Source organism: Monodon monoceros, unplaced genomic scaffold (genome assembly GCF_005190385.1).
Source record: "Monodon monoceros isolate NGI ecotype Baffin Bay Population unplaced genomic scaffold, NGI_Narwhal_1 Super_Scaffold_11, whole genome shotgun sequence".
Taxonomy (NCBI): domain Eukaryota; kingdom Metazoa; phylum Chordata; class Mammalia; order Artiodactyla; family Monodontidae; genus Monodon; species Monodon monoceros.
In genome coordinates this window covers 140,327,034-140,349,902 of record NW_021703767.1, presented here as the reverse complement: position 1 = coordinate 140,349,902, position 22,869 = coordinate 140,327,034, and the positions used below count along the sequence as shown (strand labels likewise).

At 46.7% G+C, this 22,869-nt stretch overlaps 1 protein-coding gene across 6 annotated transcripts in view; it reads left to right on the top strand.

The window, feature by feature from the left end:
• Positions 1-22,869, top strand: part of THRB (thyroid hormone receptor beta) — a 394,175-nt gene that overhangs the window by 365,419 nt on the left and 5,887 nt on the right. For all 6 annotated transcript variants that reach the window (XM_029213969.1, XM_029213970.1, XM_029213972.1 and 3 more), the window contains 4 exons: positions 2,041-2,188; positions 5,173-5,378; positions 14,040-14,186; positions 19,453-19,711. In XM_029213969.1, the coding sequence (XP_029069802.1) occupies positions 2,041-2,188; positions 5,173-5,378; positions 14,040-14,186; positions 19,453-19,711 (760 nt within the window). The remainder of the gene's footprint in view (positions 1-2,040; positions 2,189-5,172; positions 5,379-14,039; positions 14,187-19,452; positions 19,712-22,869) is intronic.

Genomic DNA, 22,869 nt, shown 5'->3' with positions numbered 1-22,869 from the left:
ACAGTAGCCTTTTTGGAGAAATGAACGTTACCTCTGCATCTGGTATATCACCTGTTCCCACCTTCCTGTTGTCTTACTCCCCAGTAGGCTCCCGCCACCCAGAACACAAGCCAGCGTGAGCAGATGGGGGAGAAAAGGTCTCCCAACTCCACAGTAATGATTTCCCATCTTCAGAGCAGCAGTCAGCATGCTCGCTGGAGGCCCCGGACTTAGGTCGCTTTGCATCCTCCAGAAAGAGGGTGCTAGACAGTACCCCCTCCTCCCTGTCTGTGACATATGTCTCCTTGCTAGAATCTCTGAGTTTTTTCTGTCTTTCAAGCAAGTGTAACCCTTGAAGGGTGGATTGGAGGGAGGGGGAGGGGGTAGAGGAGCGGGGACAGCTTGTTTTTCGTTCTGTGCAGGCCCTGACATCCAAGCTTTGGCAGGACCGCCCACCTTGAACACCCAGGAAACACATGTCAGCAGCCGCCCCGTGTGTGCTTTAGGGAATCTTAGGACAGTTCATCAATGTCATTCAAACTAATGGACTCAGTGTTTAAGGATGCAAAGCCAAATACAGTATGACAGTTCTTCTGTTAGGAATTGAGCAATAGTAATATCAGGGGTTGGCAAACGTGCCCCGAAACCAAGTCCGTGAGTTTCAGTTACTGCTGTCATTTTTCCATTTTATTCTGCTATGCCCAGTAGAAAATCCTACCTTGGACCTTTTCATTACAAGGAAGAGCTCCTGTGTCTGAGTGAGGAATATGCAAGTGGTATAAGTACATAAAGCCAGGGCAAGTTAAATGGGATAATTACAATTTGGGTTAGCCTGGATGAACTGGCATTTCCATCCAATTTATGCAACAAAGTTGGAGGTCCCTTTAAGGTTTAGTGGACAACATCCTTCAAAATTTGTTGTGCCTTGCTATTCTACTAAACCATAAAACGATGTGGTTATTTTGAGAGGTGGGTGAGAGGGGACTGTTTATAATATGTTCATCTAAAACATTTAAATAATACAGTAAAATTGGACTCGATCTATATCATGTAAGCCAACTCCTGGGCCCCAGGCCGAGTTCCAGCATGTACTTGCCATGTGATTTGGGGCAAGTGATTTAACCTGTCTAAGGCTTAGCTTTTTAATCCCCACAGTGGAGATATTAAGCATACTGACCTCAGAAGGCTGTGGGAGAGACAGAGGCCCTGGCACTTGTCTGCAGCACTTTGCAATGCGCCCCTCACAATACATGCTTTCTGCAGTTATAAATTCTTACCAGACTTGAGTATCATGTCCAGAAATGTTCTCATATGACACAGCCTTGAGGATGTTATGTAAGTCACCAAAGCCTGGAACTGCACTGTATTCTCAGGTGGCCCTCTCCCATGCCTTGAGAGAAGAAGAAACATTGAACTTTAGGGCGCATGTCTACAGATACTGGAGAAAAAGGGTGCTAGGAAAGGAAAACTCCAGTGCCATGAGCTATGGGAAAAATTTGATAAAGAACTTGGAATTTTCTCCTCCCCAAGGACTGTTGTTTCAAGGGCTATCTGAGCTGGTCATGGGCATCTCAAGAGTCGAAAACCAGAGTTAAACCAAATCTCTAAAGACAATTAATGCATCCCTTTAAATAATAAATGATTTAATTAATTAATTAATAAAGCATCACAAGTATCCAGCTCTTATTTCTCCAGTATAAAGTGTAGCAAACCTCTTCAGAGCTTCATTTAGCAACACAATTATGGCATGAAATAATATAATTTATTTATATGACTCATCGTTTAGAAAACATAAACGTGAACATGAGATTTTCCCATTAGCCTTGAGGAAATGCCAAAAAGGTAAGAAGAGACTCTGTAGCCTCTGACATCTCCCTCAGATTTAGAATTATTTAGATTCACTTTGGGCCAACTGCCCTATATTTGAATAGGTCGAGCTAAAGGCCCATACAGAGGTAAGGTCTAAAACCATCCATCACAGTCAGGAAGATACAAAATACTGGAGTCACTTATTTCTCGAAAATATGAAATGGTTGTCCTGGGTCTTTCTTTTTCATGTAGGGTTTCTTTAGAAGAACCATTCAGAAAAATCTCCATCCATCCTATTCCTGTAAATATGAAGGAAAATGTGTCATAGACAAAGTTACAAGAAATCAGTGCCAGGAATGTCGCTTTAAAAAATGCATCTACGTTGGCATGGCAACAGATTGTAAGTAACCTTCTTCCTTTGCTTCATATTCAAGGAGTGTTGACTGGGGAAGAGGTTGGCTCAAGGAAATCACCCAGGCAGGAGAGAAAGCAGGAACGCATGTGGACAGAGGGAGAGCACGCAGCATTCTCAGGGACCCTCACTCCCAGCCATAGCTGGGCGGTTTCCATCCTACCCTCCCCATCAACTCCTGACTCCGAAGGCAGTTAGAGGTTAAACTGTCCCCATCATGCTTGCAGGACAGTCAGCAGTGCTTTGTCTACACAGAGGTTCCAGATGAGAGGTCTGTCCTTCCACCTCGATAAAGTGTAATTTTCCACACAACATTCATGTGGTGAGAAGCACAAGGACTAATATTTTTTCTAAAGCAGAGACAGGAATTTATTCTGTGGACATTTTTGGAGTCAGGGTACTGGTAGAAAACATCGTGTTCAGAAATTTCTAAAGAATGTGAACTTGAGTGCTATTGCATGACTCATTCTGCAGTTGGTTTTTTTGTTATATTTTTAGCCATAAAAACATTCCAAGCTGAAGTCATCCTACCCAGTTTTCAAAGTGCCACAGCATATGGTGGTGAGATTAGCCGTTGGGGTCTCTTCTCCCCACACTGTGCAAGGGATTTACACCAGTCACTTTAATTAATCTAATTATGAAATGAGAATCGTGTCATTCACAACATGTGGCCTCCCTTTTGCCAGGCATCAGGGTTTCTGGTTTCCACTGGCATAAATTTTTTTGCACATCAATGAAGGAGTCCTACTTTCAGTTTAAAGTAAAAGAAAGAAAAGAAAAAAGAATGCAATGAGGATTTTTCCTTGTGAAGAGGAAATAGTCACAGCTGCATTTATGCGACAAACAGGGTTCTCTCAGCTAGAACGACAACAAAAAATCTCTGGAACGTCCTGGTTTGCCCATTAAAGAAGACAGAAAGAGGAATCTTTTTTTTTAAAAAAAGAAAAGAGGAGGGTTGTGTCTGGGCATGAGGCTGGAAACCCTGGTTTAATCCTTCACCTCTGGCTGAGTTATTTGTCTTGATCCCTGAAAGGCTTTTAGCGGTTGCCAACAAAATGCCTGCTAAGGTTCTATGGAAATGAGTGACCTGTTGAATGTCCATTGCACTGTTTTATTAAGAAGTTAAAGAGATGAATGTTGATGAAGTTTAAAAACTCAGTGTTGATCTACACGGGGTGGAAATTTGAGTGCACCTTGCTTGCTTGTGAAGCATTACAAGAGCTCAGGTTTTATAGTCAGAAAAGCTGTTGGAGTCCCAGGCCTGCCACTTACTAGCTGTGTGCCCATCGGACTTAACTTCCGGTTTCCTTGTGTGAAGGTATCGCCAGCCCCACAGGTGGTTTTCAGGAATAAATTAGATAACGCACATCCAATGCCACGATCCCTGGCACCAGGGAAGCATTTGGGGAGTGAGGTTATGAGTGTAGCGCATTCCTCGTCTCCCTTAAGGAGTGAATCATGATGACTTCACAGGGCTCACCCATCCGCCCACATGTCTAAGTGCTCCCCTGACTCTGATGACCCAATCACATCTCCACGATTGGGGTTTCATTCTTCTGTTTGTGGATTTGCCAGGCACCTCTGGTTCTCTTCCTCTGCTACGTTTGCTTTTTTTTCTTTCCCTACCAGGTCGCGGCTTCCTCAAGAAATGGCCCTAGGACAGTGATATTGTAGGACCACAGTCAGGGGTCCTGGGTCTTGCCTTGCCTCTGCCATGAACTTGCTGTGTGACTTTAAGGAAGTCATGATCTCCCTCCTCCTCTGTGAAGGAGGGCGTTGCACTAGTTGAGAGCTGAGGACCCTCCATTGGTAAAACCCTATGACTCTGTAGTACAAAACCTGAGTCTTTCCATGCCACTGAGGGCTACTGAGAGTCTGGTGAAATGGTTTCGTTTTGGAAATTAACCACAGAAATATAGGTTTCTTGTTACCTGCCCTTCTTATTTCCCTTTTGCATAAATGATGAAAGTCGTGGCTCTACTTCCTGAGCATGTATAGTGCATTATCACACTGATACCCTGCAAAGTAGGTATTATTGATCCGATTTTTTTAAAGATTTTTTTTGATGTAGATCATTTTAAAAGTCTTTATTGAATTTGTTACAATATTGCTTCTGTTTTACGTTTTGGATTTTGGGCCGCGAGGCATGTGGGATCTTAGCTCCCCAACCAGGGATGGAACCCGCAACCTCTGCATTGGAAAGAGAAGTCTTAACCACTAGACTGCCAGGGAAGTCCCATGATCGGATTTTATATGGGAAGAAATGAAAACTCAGAGAGCCTCAGTAACCTTCCAAAGGTCACACAGCTAGAATGTGGTAATAAAGGGATTCAAACCCGAGTCTTTCTAGATTCCAAAGCCTGGGCTCTTTAATCACCTTTGAGCGTTGACCAGGTAGAGAGGAATGCAAAGTGAGTGCCTGTGAGGCCTGAGCTAGGCCCCGCCATACTCCAATCAGCCTTCAGGAAACGAATGAAGAGTTAGACTCCTTTTTCCTTTGAGGAAGGGATCGCCAGCCTCTGTTTACTGCTCAAGAACTTTCTGACCCTGCAGTTCTTCTTAGTAAGAGCCATTTGCGGGGCGGAGGGAAGGAACAGAAACCCCAAGAGTGAATTCAGATGATTGGCTAGACAGACACACCTGTGAACCTATAGGTAGGATGGGCTTTACCTGTCTCTGGTTCATTCTTATCTAGGGCCCCCCCCTCTGTGGGGCTGAGATGCCCAGTGTCCAGCCCCCATCCCCCCCACCCCGCCCCCATCTTTGTTCTAGAAAGCTGGCTAGGCATCCGGAGTTTGGTGCTGGGGCTAGTGGTGGAAGATGGCTGTCGTCCATAGCACTTTGCTGCCAAGGGAGAAATGGCCCAGGGTGACCCCCGCAGGCCCCCTGAGCGGGCTATGCAGCGGCCCAAGCCGCCGCGGGTCTGCCAGGTGTCTGGGGAGTGTCTGTTCTGTGTCCCTCCCTGCCCCCAGTGGTCCTGGACGACAGCAAGCGTCTGGCCAAGAGGAAGCTGATCGAGGAGAACCGGGAGAAAAGGCGGCGGGAGGAGCTGCAGAGATCCATCGGTCACAAGCCTGAGCCCACCGACCAGGAGTGGGAGCTCATCAAGACCGTCACCGAGGCCCACGTGGCCACCAACGCCCAAGGCAGCCACTGGAAGCAGAAGCGGAAGTTCCTGGTAAGGCCCCGCCCCTTCCGCTTCCACTTCCACCTCTGCGCGATCCGTTTGGTCCTCAGAATCCAGGATGCTGGTGTCCTCGCTGCATCTGATTGACCGGAGTAGAGTGCAGAGGCGGGATATAAACCCAGGTCTGTCTGACCTTCTCCTGCCTGTGAGTCACTGAATTCTAATGCACTTACCTCTTTGCTTTTGCTGTAAGGGCAGCCCTGGATCAACTGATTAGCAAAATTCTTTACCTGCTAGCTTTCCCTTTTTATACCTATGTCTTCCTTCAGATGCCCATTTATATACATACCTAGTCCCCTAAACTCACTCCAAAATATCCCCTTTAGAATCACCCCTAGAATGAAGTGACTCATTTCTCATATTTTTATGCCAACAGAAGTCAAAATGTTGAGTTTAAAATAAATTATCTCGCGTCCAGGAGGACGGTGGGAATGGGGAGAAGGGATGGGGGAGGGGAGTGTAAAGAAAAACAGGCCTTTCCAGACCCTTGGAATAGCAATGTTTGATGTTTTTATAAAAACTACCCATCGTGAAAGTCCTTCCTTCTATTTCTTCTTTGGACTTCACAACGCTTTGGGGTAGGTAGGCTGGAATCACTATGCGCGTTTTATAGGTACACAAACCAAGCCTTCAGTGTCTCGCCCGAAGGTCACAATGCCAGAAAGTGGCTGGGCCAGGCCCAAAGGCCAACTCACGTCTGTTGTCCCCAGTTCCCAGATGGACCACCCGTCCCACCACCAGCTGGTGTTGGGCCGTCTCGGAGACTGACCCAGCTCTTAGTTTATGACATGAAGCTTTATGAGGACCTCACTCAGTCCCAGCATCGGATATTCTGTGGGTCTGTTTGTATCTCCCGGGTAGGTGAGGGCACTCCTCATCTAAGAAAGAGATATAGGCTGTCATTGTCTTCACGCCTCAACATCACCACTATAATGGGCTAGCTTTTGGTTTGGTTTGGTTTGGTTGGTTTCATGAAGACGGTATAACAACAACCTTAAAGGAAATTTTTGGAAAGGAAAAGCTTACCCATAATCCACCTGCCCTCCAATAATTACCTTCATTGTTGTTAACGAGCAGCTTCTAACACACTTTGTTGATGGCAGCCACTAACAGTTAAGTTAGGAGACACTTGGATGGCCCTGGCCAAGTGACAGGTACCAGTGTAAGTGCTTTCCAGATATTAACTCCCTATGTCAACCAACCTATGTAGGTAGATGTGGTTAATATCTCCATTTTACAAACGGAGACAAAGAAGTTAAGGAGATTTACCCTCAATCCCCCAGCTAGTAAGCAGTGGTGATGGACACAGCCCAGCTCCAGGATCCATGCTCTTAACCACCACACTATGCAACGTGGTTGAAACGTGTGGTATCTTTTCACCAGGGTGACTGCCAATAAATTATCTCCTCCCTGTCTTCACGGCCCATTCTCTCCCATGGAGAGGTGGAGTGTACTCCTCTCTTCCCTTGAGGCTGGGCTGGGCTGTGATTCCTTGAAGCAATGGATTTGGGCAGAGCGACTTCTAAGGCTGAGTTATAAGAAAGCTTGCAGTTCCGCACTGGTTATGTTGGAGAGGGACGCCATCTGGTCTCTCTGAGGGAAGCCAACTGCCATGTAAAAAAAAGTCCAACTACCTTGAGACCACCATGCTGTGAGGAAGCTCAAGCCAGCCATTTGGAGAGATTCCCAACCAGCCCAGGCACCAGAAATGTGAATAAGAAAGCCTGCAGGTGACACCAGACTCTGCTGCCATTTCATGAGGGACCCCAAGTGAGAACCACCCAGCTGAGCCCATCAATCCACAGAACTCTGAGAGAGAGTGAAAATTTGTTGTTTTCAGCCACTAAGTTTTGGGGAGGTTTGTTACACAGCAGTAGATAACCAGAATAGAGCCCAGTAATTATCTGTGTAACAAACCATCCAGTTCCATGGGCCCATCCTCAGAAACAGCACAACTAAGCCCTGTGTCTTAGCCACTTGACACATTTACGCACATCCCCTGCAGCAGGGTGACTCTGACTGAGTATTTATGCTCAGGAGAAAAAGTTCACGCTTTTGAGGGGTGAATTATTCCCGCAAGGACATTAAGAATCCTTCTTTAGGGACTTTCCTGGTAGTACAGCTGTTAAGACTTCACCTTCCAAAGCAGGGGGTGCGGGTTCAATCCCTGGTTGGGGAGCTAAGATCCCACATGCCCCCCGGCCAAAACACCAAAACATAAAACAGAAACAATATTGTAACCAATTCAATAAAGTCTTTAAAAATGGTCCACATCAAAAAAATCTCTAAGAAACAAAAAAAACAATCTTTCATTAAAGACAGCTTTGCTACATAGTACCCATGTCCTGAACTGGCTTCTGCACGTTCAGATTTGCATTTCTTGTGTGGCCAATACCACTTTTTTTGCTTACAACACTGCTATGTATATTATGTCATTTATTTTTATGTGATGATTGCCCATCTTGTTCTGGAAAAGAATTTGAGGAGGCCTATTATGTTAATAATAGTGTGGCAATGTCATAAGGGATTAAAAATTATACGTTGTCATAAAAGCTAGAAGTATTCATTTATCTGGAATGGGTAAGTAACTTACTTCCCAAAAGGAGCTTCTTCATCGTTTTTTACCCGAAGACCAGGACTCAAGTCAAACAGAGATGGGTGGTTGGACCGGGGTTTCAAATCGATACGCCTGTGAAAATGAGTCATTGGCAAGTAAGGAACTTTTGCAAAAGCCATGCAGATTTTCACAGTAATTCTAAAGCCACTCTTTAAAACTACTTCCAAAAACATTTAAGTCATTCTCCAATCCACTCAAATCTCTGATGGTGCAGAAGTACCGATTCCTGTGTGGTGGCAGTGATGATGAAAAGTAGATGTGGACTGAGAGGGGGGCAAGAGGCCGGTGGTGGTGAACAAGGGAAAGCAGAGTCTCTCCACCAAGGCAGCTCACATCTGTGCTCCCAGATGTGGAAGACACTGGATTGGAGTAAACTCCGTACAGCGACAGTATTGTCTGTTGAACACTGTGTTGTTTTTACCCGCCAGAGTTCTTGGACTCCCTAATCAATAGAAATTGATCAGAGGCCAGATAAGGAATTCAGGCAAGGCTTTATTGGGGTCCCTGCTGCAGCAGGAGGGAGCGAGAACAAGTAGCAGTTGCCCTTGCTAGCTCCCTGGGGGGAGTGAGCTGGTTCCTTATATGTGGGGAAGGGAGCGGTGGGGCCAGAGGGATGTCCTAGGTGGTCTGCCCACCCCTTGGTGGTGCTGAGTGCAAGGAGCATGCCCAGTACTGTGCTTTTGCTCCCGGCTCTTCAGAAGTGGCAGGTGGGTTTGTTTTTTATTTTGGTCTTTTTGTTTCGTCTTGTCCATTATTTGCCCCAACTGCACATGTACGCAGTTATTTTTAGTCCCTTATAGTTTCTTTGTATTTTCTTGTGGGAGGAGACGTTTGTCCGGGTGCAAGCCCTGCAGCCAAGGGTCCCAGGTCCCAGGTCCCAGCCTGTCTCCTTATTACTCTGCTCCCTTAGTTCACATGCAAAGGTATGGCTTTGGGTGGATTTTCCACCAGGTATCAAATGTGACCATCAGAACCAGGGTGGGCCTGCCCCACTTTTCCCCGGCAGAACTACTGTCTGATGACACAAATTCTCAATAACAGCCTCAGAAAAGGGGCATAAGCAGAAGGGTGATGCAGGATGGGTGATTTGACCACGTGTGGTCATAAAACAGGTGCAATCAAGCCAGGAAGGCTTCTGTCACCCAAAATGATTATAATTACATCAGAAGAAGGCAGTGTAGTCTAGTAGTTATGTGCATAGAAACTGGAACCAGACAGCCTGAGTTTGTTGCTTGCCTCTGTTGCTTTTTAATTATGTGACTTTGGGTAAGTTACTTCCCATCTCTAAGTCTCGGTTGCCTTTATGCCCTTATCAATGGTGTAAAAGTAATCGATAGAAGTGCTTGGCATGTCGTTAACAAGCTCCTACGGAGTTACAGTGTGCATCATCCCTGCACCACCACCCGTACCATCCTGTCCCTGCTTTCCCCAGGAAAAGGCCCAAGGCCCAGGGACCTCTCATCACCATTTGTTCCCCATCACAAAGGTGCGGGGAGACACACTGTGATCACTCAGAGGAAGAGAAGAGTCCCGTCTGGCCCCATCCCCTCTGCATGTGCCAGAGACCCCAGCCAAGAAGCCCTCAGCTCTGAGACAGCCACTTGCAAAGGGGTCAGCTGGTGGCACTTCCGACTCACCTTGAACAATTCTGATGCAACAGTCAAAGCACAAAGCCCCAGTTCGTCTCGATTTGTGTCATACCAGCTACCTCTAGTGCTGAGCTAGGGTTGAAGCCCACACCTGCACACACCCCTGAATCTCTCCTTCTATAGGTCCCCCCCTCCACTGCCCCAGAGGATACGTGCTGGATTCCTTATTGACCTTCACCCCATCTCCAGCCCATCAGAAACCCCTGCCCTGGGCTCCCTAGGTATGTCTCCAAGTCCCACTTTTCTCCATCTCTCCTGCTGCCCCCGTGGTCCAGCCCACTTCATCTCCTGCCCAAACCACTGCTGCTGTTCTCCCACCTCTTCCTCGGCAACCACATCCCTTCTCCACATAGAACCATAAATTTTGTCGTGCTGCTCCCGTTTAAAGCCCTTCAGCGGTGCCCCATGGCATTTAAAATGTGCCCATCTCCCCTCCATGGCCCTGAAGGCCCATCGTGATGGGACCCTTGCCGCCCCTCCATCCTCTGGGCCTAACCACACGGGCCTCCTTTCTGACCTTGGGACTTTGCACTGGGTTTGCCCTCTGCCGAAAATGTCCTCTGCATCTGTGGAAGGCTGCCTTCTTGACATTCTGCAAGTTAAAGCTCACACATTACTTCTGAAAGGGGCCTGGCTGACCACCCTACCTCCTGAGCCCCATGTATTATTAAGTCATCTCCAGTCTTATCACAAACTAAAATTCTTCCATGAGAGTATTCTTTTCATTTATTGTCTGTCTTCCTTCACTGTATGAAGGTTCCTTGAGGATACATTGTTCATTGCTGTCACCTCAGCATCTCGAACAAGGCCTGACCCCATAGTAGCTGCTCAATAAACATTGGTTGAGTGCATGTATAAACACAGGTTTGTTCACTCCCTCAATCCTCCACCATTTGGCCCAGTGCCGTCTATACAGTAGACAGATACTCAAGGCATATCGCCCCACCTCGAGTTCATATCTTAGATGTGTACCTGCATAACTACAATAAAAGTAATAGTAATAAGTGCCTAGATGCCAGATGAGTGGTTACATGGGCCACCAGGTGTATTCAAATGAGGTAGAATCATTTCCCACTGAGGCCATCTGAGAGGGCTTCGAGGAGAAGACAGAATTGCAAGTGGGTGGGATTTGGAATTGGCAGAGATGAGACAGAAGTAAGGACTTTGAAGAAAGCAAAAGTCCAGGAGGAAGCCCGCCCCGAGATGGAAAAGCATGAAGCAAGTTGTGGCAGAGACGGGAAGAGGTAGGCAGGGCAGGCTCCGGAGGTCCATTAGGGCCCCCTGCCCACCCCTTTGAGCAGCTCAAGCACTATGATCCACAGAGGCAAAAACCAGGCTTCCCCACAGTCCCCAGTGGTGAGCCTGCAAGCCTCACCTATCCTCAGTCTCCAAGTTCGATCTCATGTGCATAAACACACGTGTGTGTGAGCACACGTATTCAGGGAGTGCACTCTAGGCTACTAGCTGTAAGAAGCGATCCAGTAGATTCAATTGTGCCAAATATTGGTACTCTATTTTTAACATCTTCCAAATATTTTAGCGAATAGTGTGTTGTCCTTATGGGTAAAAAACCTTCAGGGAAGTCACAAACAAGCTCAGCTTTAATTGTATTCCTGATGCGTTAACTTGGGTCAATTCATATATTTTCTTTTTTCAGCCTCTAAGTTTTTACTGACATGAGTTTTCAAAAACAAGCATCCATATTAGTGTGGGGGGCGAGGGTGGGGGAAGAGGGAAGGACAGGGAGAAGGAACTCTGCTCTATTGGTAATAAAGCTCCAGATTCACCCCAGACGGTCGTTGCAAACAACCTCGATCATCCTGGCTGGAGCTCGAATCTCCCGGAACCAGCAGACACCACACCAAGCTCCTATATGTTTTTTTCTAGTATCCAAGGCCTATTATGGATAGAAAGCTTAATAATGTAATAGAAGGCTTCTACTTTGTATGTGGTTTTACTTCTAGCAATTGTATTTTCCATTAAATACCCAAAGGCTTAAAAGTAAATTTTTTTCCTACTCTGATACTTATCAACAGAAAAGCTTGTGAGGTTGTTACATTTGGGCATTTAATTTTAGTTAAAATTGTCATATTTCCTTGTATAATTTCCCTCCTATTTTTCAAACCTTTAGAGGTATCACAGTGATTCAAATGCCCCACAGACTCACAGATTAAATGGAAATTATTAATATCCATAGTAAGCCACTGAAGACCATTCCAGGCCAAAGCTATGTTATTAAAATATTTTTATTTCTTAAAAAGTTCACCCTATGTGTGTGTGTGTGTGTACACCTCCCTACCTTTTTAATGTGTGACCATGTTCCTTTTATCAGTTGATCTTCATAAGAGAGCTGTACAGTAGACACACAGGTGAGACAGGCCGCATTTCGGGGTGGCGGAGATTAGAAAGACCAGCAAGGAGGTCTGAAGGATGCCAGAAGTAGCAGTGACCAAACTTCACTGTGTATCAGAATCACGCCCAGACTTTCTGTGTACCTTTTCCCTTAGCTCAGTCTATGTGAGAAAGACAGAGAGACAGAGAGAAAGAGAGAGTGAGAGAAGCTGTACATGTGATTATTCCATCAATTCCGTCTGCACCCGGAGAACCAGTAGCCTTCCTAGGCTTTGCCATGCCAGCAGCTGCCCCAAAATATCGTCATTGATTCTGAAACAAGACGGAAACCAGCCTTCTTTCCCATCCACTCACTGCCCCCAAAACAAACAATAAAAAAAGTAAAATAAAATAAACAGAATTCCAGAAAGGTCAATGCTGCCAGAATTTGTTATGTAATAGATTTAAAAATCCTTCCCCAGGCTGTACCCACAACTTTGACCACACTTTGGAGGGCCTGGGCTGTTCCTGTTGACCCTGGTGCCCTGGCAACAAGAGAGTGAAAGAATCATCCTTGCTTTTCTTCGTGCTAAAACTTAGACGTGAGCAGTAACAGGGGAGATGGGGGAAGAGAAATGGGAAGTGGGTTCCTCAGTGCTAGCCCAGTGGTTCTCAAAGTGTGGGCTTAGACCAGAAGCATCGGTGCCCTGGGAAGTTGTTAGGAACTCAGATTCTCTAACAGAGACCTACTAAATTGGAAAGTCTGGGGGGTCATTCTGATGCACAGGAAAGTCTGGGGGACCTTAGAGGCAGGCCACGGTCTTGTCACCAGCGGTGCGCTCACCAGCCATTCAGCGGTGACGGCTCAGCAGGCTCACAGAGCCAGTACCCGCTGCCCTCTCTGCCCCGCTTCCTGCGCCTCCCACCCTGCTGCCTGGTTCCTGCATGTGCACCGTGACTCTAGGCAAAGAGGGTCACCGTCGGGCAGGGTAGGATCCTCTGATCCCATTAAACTTCCTGGAAGACCAGCAATCAGTCCTGGCCTCAGGGGACCGTCTTTAACCTCCCTGGGTGCTCCTTTGCCCACCTGCCTGCCGGGAATTGGGTGAGAACCCCTGAGGCGGTCATTGTCATCACAAGGACCAGTAAGGGTGACCGGAAGGACTGTCCCTGGCAGGGAGCAGTGCTGACAACAGCAGAGAGTGGAGAGGCCACAGCACGGCGGTCACTGGACAGCAGGCCAAGGAGCTGGAAGGCCCCAGTGGACATGGGGGCCTGGCGTGTGCACAGCGCCTGAGGGCTTGCGCGCGTGATGCTTCTGCACCAGTAGGCCTGGGGAGGGGGCCGGGATTCTGCATTTCCAGCAAGTCTCCAGATGACACCCAAGCTGCTGACACCCACCCTGTGAGCAGCAAGGCGATGGATGGTTGCGAACAAGGGCAGAGAAGTCGTACCAGTCCATTCTCCACTCTGCCCTCCAGTTTGCCCAGCGTACACAGCCCAGTCCCTGGAGGCGACCCAAAGCAGAGGGCTTCCCCCAGCCCGCGGAGGCCTCCTCCAGCTGGCGTGTGGAGGGCTCGAGCCAAGCAAAAGGCATCGGAAGCAAGAATGACGCCCCTGGGTGCTGTTGGCCAGACCTCCCCATCCCTGCCCACGCCGTGCCCACCTCCCACAGAAAGGCACCCCCCAGAGTGCGCCGTGCTCTGAAGACGGCCCCCAGAGCCCCCAGAGCATAGGTCACCTTTGTGCGGTCAGAAGCATTCCTGTTGTTCCTCCCTCTCTCCCTCTTTCTCTCCCTCTTTCTCTCTCTCTCACTTTCTCTTTCTTTCTGCAGCAACAATCCTGTGACCATGATCACTGGGGGCCTTTGAAAGCAATGGCCAAGACAGGTATCTTTGATCAGAGAACTAAAGGACGTGAAAACTCTAGGGTCTGTTAACAAAAGATGCGGAAAGTGTACAGTATGTCAGTTCAGAAGAGATTTTCTGCCGCGTGAGAACCGTGATCCGTGATCCCTTCGATGTCTCCATTTAAATTTTCTTTGTCTCACCTCAGCCAGAAGACATTGGACAAGCGCCAATAGTAAACGCCCCAGAAGGTGGAAAGGTCGACTTGGAAGCCTTCAGCCATTTTACAAAAATCATCACACCAGCAATTACCAGAGTGGTGGATTTTGCCAAAAAGTTGCCTATGTTTTGTGAGGTGAGGAGATTGCTCTTCCTTCTTCATTCTTTCTCATTGTAGTTTCCTCGATCTCCAGGAATACTGACTATGACGCGTAATTTAATACTAATTAGTCGGGGCTTAGTCATACGAAAGCCATGGCAGTACAGAACGGCAATGCACTGTTTCGTGCGCCTCCCCACCTTCTCTGTTGGGTCGTCATCCATTAGCTTGTCCACATGAGGTCGACAAAGAGCCTCTCGACCTGCCTGGCTCCAGGCGCAGGAAAACATGACAGCCATCGCTCCATCAGTCAGCACCTGTGATGTCCCGGTTGCCACGCCCAGGTTTGCCACTTTAAATCCAGTCCTGCTAACAGATCAGCAGGATAGCTCTAATTAACCCCATTTCACAGATGGGGAAAATTAAGATCAAAGAGATGAATTTCACCCACTCAAGGTGAGGCCGTGGTTCTTTTGAGTCTCCAGCTGTATTATTTCCACTATGTATCCCAGCAAGATGGCTGTGTGGTGGTTTCTTCATCCTCAAGGACAGGTGAAATGACCCTCACAGAGCAAGGATCTTAAAATCTCCGTAAGTCTTCCCTCTTAGAAGCTCACCCTTTCTTGCCCCACCTTCAGGGCACACTGAAGAGCTCACCCACCAGAGCTCATAGACTTTCCTCGGGACACTTCATCCCAACTGTAGCCGTCCTACCATGTGGGAGCTGAGGGCGCGGGCTCTGCAGGGGCGAGCGTCCTTGATTAGTTATCAGATGTCTTCAAACCTTGGTTATCTCATCTTTAAAATAGGAGTCAGAGTAAGATCTACCTCTTAGAACTATTAGGAGGCTTCAATGGGATAATTTATGGGTAGTGCCTGGGTCATAAATGTTCCATAAATTTCAGCTGTGAATTCTGCTGTTCTTTCATCTATTACATTACCATTCTGTCTCTAATCTTCTTTTTTTTTTTAATCAAATGGGGTTGATGATGTTTTCCGGAGAATCTTCCCCTTCGAAAAACCCCACCGAGGGCCAATCTGTTGCTCTTCAGACCTCCAAGAGGCCCCAGAAAGATCTCGAACAGAGGGCCACGTCCTGCCCCCGGCCCCTTATGGAAGCTACCTGAGTGCCAGGGAACCTAGTCTCCCCCAGAAGGAGGCTTAGTGTCCTCACCTGGAACGACCCCATCCCACCGTGGCCTCCAGTTCACGTGCATCTGAGTTTGCAGTCAAGGGAGCCCGCTAGGATCCTGAGAGACCTCAGACCCTGATAGGGACCCTTTTCGTGGCCATTTCTGAGCCTGCACAGAAGCCATACCTGGAAGGACAGAACAGGGGGCTTCGGGACACAGGAATCTATCGGGTCGTAGGCCTCGCTGAGACAGAGTTTATGCCTCCTGGTCACCCCCAGCCGCAGGGTGCTGGGGGCCAGGTGCCACGCGGGCCGCCAGCAGCTGCGTGGTGGGGACCACTTGTACCCACCCCAGGGGAGCCGGCGAGCCCTGGACGAGGAACTGTGACTTGTATCTGTATTTGGTGTGCTTTTCCATGCCTCTGACCATTTTTTTAAATTAACGTCTATTAAAGTTTTGGAGGCTGTTACAGAAATCATACGTATTCACTGGAGACCGACACAGCACAATAAAGGCAACGATTCATGGTAACACCACCAGGAGATGAACTGCTGACATTTTGGAGCGTAGTTCCTTTTCTCAAACCTGTGTGTGTATACACACGTGCATATATACACACACATAAATATACGGAATATATTAATATAGTTTGTACCATAATGAGCGTTCTACTTAGGAAACTACCTTTTCAGACTTTTTACTAAAGAGTAAGGGGCACATATCATAAGGGTGCAGGTCAATGAATTGTCACAGACCCAACACACCCGCGTAACCAGCACCAAGATAAAGAAACAGATCACTGCCAGCACCCTGGTGTCTAATGCCTTAACTTTCTACCCTCAGCTGTAGAACATAACATTTAAGTGTTCTCTCATGAAATAATATTGCTTAACTCTACAGTTACTTAATTTTTAAATTGTTATACAATTTTTAAAGGTTACTTTCCATTTACAGTTATTACAAAATATGGCTCTATTCCCCGTGTTGTACAATACACGCTTGAGCCATCTTATACTCAATAGGCTGTATCTCCCCCTCCCCTCCCCCCTACTGGTAACCACGAGACAAAATAATATTTAATGACCACATAGTATGCTAAGGAATAGCTCTCCCATAATTTAGGTTCTCTGCTGTTACAGGATCTTTAACTCACATCCAGTTTTTCACTAATATAAATATTCTGCAGCGAGCATCCTGGTACCTACGCCCAGTTCACAAAGCTGCCTATTTCCTAAGGGCAAATCCTAGAAGTGGAATTTAAGGACCTTGGCTACACCTTTTAGGGCTCTCGATACGTGTTGCCAAGTTGCCCTCTAGAAAGTGTGTACCCTCTCGCGGCTGTGCCGTGGACACCGGCTTCCTCTGACTCCAGGTACCATCTTTCGTTCCTGTGCACTGGGTTGAGTTTGTTTCCCTGGACCTCTCTTGGTCCTCTCTCTCCGGGCTGTGCCCTCTTTTCTCAGTCCCTGGTGTCTGGAAAGAACTCCGTTGAGTTTGCTAGCTCTACAACTTGAGCTAGCCTATCAGTCCTGTGTTCCCCTTTGAATACCCACCAGAAAATGTTTTTCAGAAAATGTAAAGCTCGTGGAAACCGGCCTCTGAGAGATATGTCAGTTAAAGAAAGAAAAGAAGCCTTCCCACCACCAGCCACAAACACGCCGTGCACTTATGTCCTTGGCAAGGCTGAGGGCTCAGCACGCAACTTTTCAAGCATGAGTTGCGGCGAGCTTCTCCCTTCAAGTTTCCCTTAGGAATTTACGTCTGCTTCAAAGTCATGATTTCATCTCTCTTTCAACCCTGATATTTTGTAGTCTCCAAACTGAAAAAAAATGTGGGCGGGCGGCTACTTTGACAGCAGAGATGCGTACGCTTCTGGTGTTTGTGGCCTCCTGAGGGCCTTTACCCTCTGACACCCTCTTTGGAACGCCAAAGAGGGAAATGAACTGTGGAGGCCCTGAGCTACCTGTGGAGTGGGCTGGAGACCCCAGGTGGCCTCGGGGACCAGGAGTTTCATGCCAGAGGCAATCTGACGCATCTGCTGTTCAAACCGCACTCGCAATAGTTTTCTGCTAAGATCTATGCCAGCCTGCCAACCGAGGGCTTCGAAAGATCTGACGTCACTGCGGGCAGAGCTGCCAAAAGCGCACCTAAGAATCACTTGTTAGAGTGCAGGGCACTGGCGTCCCTGCCAGTCAACCCGAGAGACGCTCTCCCAGGAGCCTCTCTGCCTGGCAGGCCCTTTCTGGAGCATTCTCGCAATGGAAGTCTTTCGGCAGGTGACTAAGAGGTTGTTTGCCCACGTGCGGGAACAGGCCTCAGCAGGATCCTGCAAACCCCTCTTAAAGGAAAAGGCATCTGGCCTAGTTTTTAAACCGTTGGTGATCCTTGACAAATCCTTATTCTGCTTGTATTGAAATTTTAACTCTTAGCTGCATACTATGTGACAGCTTAAAAAAAAGAAAACAATGGTTTTATCTGATGAGTCATTTCTCTTTGCTACTCTATGTCCGTGGTTCTCAAGAGTGGGGTCCCTGAACCAGGTGCGTGGGCATCACCTGGGAACTCGGAGGATGCAGACACCGAGACGGCAGGGCCAGCAGTGTGTGTTTAACAAGCCCTCGGTGACAGTGATGGGGCTGCAGACAGGACCGCTGCCCTCGGCAGTTAAGCCAGTGTCCACACACTTGAGCCAACTTTCTACTTGCCTGTGGAGGATCTAGCTACGCTCTGGTCTCCTGTTTCCTACCAGGCCCCAAGGCCAGGAATCCAAGGATGTAACTGAGGAGTACAAATTAGAGCCTAATTAAAAGCAAATCACAGTCATTTTCTTTTTAATGAGTAGAAGGAGAGAATTCACATGAATGGATTCCAGAACCAAATACAAAATGCCTTTTATTCTATAGAGAAAGCAAAGCAATTAAACAGTAAGGTGGGTAGGTTGAGTTAGTAAAAAATATGAAATATCCCGTATTTTAAAGGTAATTCATAGTATTACTTTCAGTCTGACATAATATCCTAAATTGAACTAGTCAAGTGTTGCCAAGAGTATTTCCCAAAAGAGAACTGGTACCTGCTTTAATGAACAGATAGAAATTACGTGTCATTACATGTTCGTTGTTTACGGAAACGCACACCCAAAGCCCTTCAAAGAGCGAGCTCTCCCCTTCTCTTGGCCTTGGATTCTGACAGAGCTGGCTTCCACCCCTCGCCTCACCCACAAACACTCATGGGACTCCCTAGCATGTCGCTCGATCTCTCAGTGCCTGAATTTCCACACCTGTCAGTAAAACTGGAATTAGAATATTTACCTCACTGCATTGCTGCGAACATTAAACAAGGCGATGCATGTAAATCTTAGCACCATACCCAGTTCATCAAAAACACCCATTAGCTAATAGTCTTTCAAACTTTGATAACGGCACTTAAACATTCTCCCCCTCCAGAAAATCAAACTCTCATTTTTTACTCCTTCGCAAAGTTTTTTTTTTTTAAGTTTATTATTGATGTTGTTATCACATTATCACAAACCCTAATTACCAGGGCAACCAAATGAGCTTAAAATGAGATTAGGACACTGGCGGAAATATACAGCATGTGGAGTGATTCTGGTGCCTGAGGTGCTGAGGAGAAGGTAACGACCTAGGAGCCAGGAGGTCTGGATTCTGGTCTCACCTCTGGCTCACTAGGTGACTGAGCAAAGCTGGGGCATCTCTCAGTCTTGTGGGTGACATGCATCTGTAAGCGACCTCCTCGTTCTTGGCCTTTTAAGAGATTCAGGGAGCAAACTTGCTTCAAAAAACAGAGCAGGGCAGTTGCCAGCTAAACGGTGGAGTCAGCTGTTGACTGTCAGAGCTACCAGACCACAATGGGGGTGCATTTAGGCAGGTCTCCGTTGGTGGTGTAACAGACACCCCCGTGACTAGCACAGTTTCACATGTGACTGGAATGTAATGCAAACCACCAAGATTAAAGTTGGTGAAGATTACGAGCAGTCTGGAGTATGAAAAATGGTTGTGGACGTCTGCAGCCGAGCAGAAAGGGAAGGCCACGGGCTCACAGAGGGCAGGACGGGTGCTGCTTGCGGGGGACCGTCCCCGTGGCCCTGGAGGCCCCGCGCGCGCTTCCTAACTGGCAACTGCTCCTTGCTGACGTGCCCTGGTTCTTTTCAGCTGCCATGCGAAGACCAGATAATCCTCCTCAAAGGCTGCTGCATGGAGATCATGTCCCTTCGCGCTGCTGTGCGCTACGATCCAGAAAGTGAGACTTTAACCTTGAACGGGGAGATGGCGGTGACTCGGGGCCAGCTCAAAAACGGGGGTCTTGGGGTGGTGTCCGACGCCATCTTCGACCTGGGCATGTCGCTGTCTTCTTTCAACCTGGATGACACTGAAGTCGCGCTCCTTCAGGCCGTCCTGCTGATGTCTTCAGGTGAGTGTGCCCAGGCTGGGCATCCAGAGAGCTCGCGCTTGTCTGGTGTGCATTCAGATCACTTGATGGGTTTCCGGTCCCCCGGTAGCTTCAGAATCACGTCTCGCTCCCCTCCAGCAAGTGAGCGAGCGGGGGTTAGCCGACGGCCTGGGACCTGAAGGGGGGTGTCAGGCTCCGGATGCTTTCTGCAGTCTCCCCGTGTAGTGGGGAGGGAAAAGAGGAGCCGTGCTAAAGACTCGATGAAATGGTCCACCTTCTATAGACGCTGCCCGGCCTGCCTGGGGCGGTTGACCAACCCTGCCCCCTTCTGGTTTTATGTGTACTGGACTTCGCACAGGATGCTGGTGTCACTCATACTCTTATCCTGTGTGGTGGGCAGGATCTAGCACGGCCTTCCCTTTTCCTCCTCTTCTGATGTTCACCCCCTCCTGTTGAGTGTGTGAGAACCCATGACCTACTCCACTTAGAATCCGGGGAATTCAGTGTCACCCATGTGACTGCGTTACATTATATTATACGCAAGTCCCTCTTGGGAGCAGATGTGCTCTGACAACTCTCCTTGCTCAGGTGACAGGGAGCTTCTTGTGGCCCCTGGAAGCCGAGGGCAGTCTCCAGTCGACAGCCAGTGAGAAGCCAGGGCCCTCGGCCCATCAGTAGAATTATCCTTAAAGAAATAAAATGTGTAACTCATCTAAGGCCTCCCTGTGTGACCTCGAGTGAAGCTGCTAGGGTCTCTGGCCTTCAGTGTCCTTTAAAGTAAAGAAACTGAACAAAGTAAGTGCGGAGCAACATCATGTTGATTTTCTGTCTGGATCAAAAGTTACAGGATCCTGTGGAGAATTTATCTGGCACATGCAAAGAGAGAGAGGAGACAGGGAACAGAAGGGAGATTCAGCAGAGCCTCAGAGCAGCAGCATTAAATATGAAGGAAAACACAAAATTAAAATGCACAAATTGCAATTTGAGCTGGATAGCAGATTTCAAAAGCCAGCATATTTTGTTTAAACTCAGAAGGGTGCACTGAGACAATAGCCCTGATTCTTCCTTTCAGATTAAGCAGAACCCTACTTAGAGTTTTACTAATACAGATATTTCAATAACTAGACACGTGAAGCATGAATGTATTTGATCAGAGACACAACCTGAGGAGAAGTAGGCAGGGGGATGGTAGGGCTCCCTGAAGCTGTATGAGGAATTCATTCAGGTTTATACGGTTCTTTTTTTTTTTTTTAATTTTTATTGAGGTATAATTGTCATATAACATTGCATTAGTTTCAGGTGTACCAGATAATGATTGGATATTTGTATATATTTCAAAACGATCGCCACAGTAAGTCTAGCTAACATCCATCCCCATATATAGTTGCACATTTTTTTCTTGCGATGAGGACTTTTACGCTCTTAGCAACTTGCAAATATGCAATTACAGTATTATTAGCTATAGTCACCTGTACATTACATCCCTATGACTTATTTATTTTATAACTGGAAGTTTGTACCTTTTGACCCCCTTCACCCATCTCACCCACCCACCCCCGTCCTCTGGCAACCACCAATCTGCTGTGTCTATGAGCTTGCTGGGGTTTTGTTTGTTTTTTAGATTCCACAAATAAGTGTGATCATACGGTATTTGTCTTTCTCTGACTTATTTCACTTAGCATAATACCCTCAAGATCCATCCATATTGTTGCAAATAGCAAGATTCCATTCTTTATGACTAAATAGTATTCCAGGGTGGGGTGTGTGTGTGTGTGTGTGTGTGTGTGTGTGTGTGTGTGTGAATCACATCTTCTTTATCCATTCATCCATCAATGGACACTTAGGTTGTTTCCACACTTTAGCTATTGTAATAATGCTTCAGAGAACATGGTGGGGGGGTGCAGATATGTCTTTGACTTAGTGATTTTGTTTTCTTCAGATAAATACCCAGAAGTGGAATTGTTGGGTCATATGGTATCTCTATTTTAACTTTTTGAGGAACCTCCATACTGTTTTCCACAGTGGTTGTACCAACTTACATTCCCCAAAATAGTGCATAAACGTTCCCTTGTTATTTTTCTTTTTGATAATAGCCATTCTGACAGGTATGAGGTGATATCTAATTGTGGTTTTGATTTGCATTTCCTTGATGATTAGTGATGCTGGGCATCTTTTCATGTCCCTGTAGGCCACTGGTATGTCTTCTTTGGAAAAATGTCTATTCAGATCCTCTGCCCATGTTTCAACTGGATTGGTTGGCTTTTTGCTATTGAGTTGTATGAGTTTTTTATATTTTTTGGATATTAACCCCTTATCAGATATATGATTTGAAAATATCTTCTCCCATTCAGTAAGTTGCCTTTTCATTTTGTTGATGGTTTCCTCTGCTGTGCAGAAGATTTCTGGTTTTACATAGTTCTCCTTGCTTATTTTTGCTTTTGGAGTCAAATCCAAAAAATCGTTACCAAGACCTAGGCCAGGTAGCTTACCACCTATGTTTTTCTAGGAGTTTTATGGTTTCAGGTCTTATATTCAAGGCTTTAATCCATTTTGAGCTAATTTTTGTATATGATATGAGACAGGGGTCCAGTCTCATACTTTTGCATGTGGCTATCCAGTTTTCCCAACACCATTTATTGAAGAGACTGTCCTTTCCCTGTTGTATATTCTTGGCTCCTTTGTCGTGAACTAATTGACCACATATGCATGGGTTTATTTCTAGGCCTTCTATTCTGTTCCATTGATCTATGTGTCCGTTTTTATGCTAATACCATACTGTTTTGATTACTATAACTTTGTAATATTATTGTAAATCAGAGAGTGTGACACCTCCAGCTCCGTTTTCCTTTCTCAAGATTGCTTTGGCTATTCGGGGTCTTTTATGTCTCCGTACAAATTCTGGCGTTGTTTAATCTATTTCTGTGAAAAATGCCATTGAATTTTGATAGGGTTTGCATTGAATCTGCAGATTGCTTTGAGTAGCATAGACATTTTAACAATATTAATTCTTCCAATCCATGAGCATGGGATATTATTCCACTATTTGTGTCTTCTTCAATTTCTTTCATCCGTGTCTTATAGTTTTCAGTGTATAGGTCTTTCACCTCCTTGGTTGAATTTATTCCTAGGTATTTTATTCTTTTTGATGCAGTTGGGAATGTTATCTGCAAATAGTGACA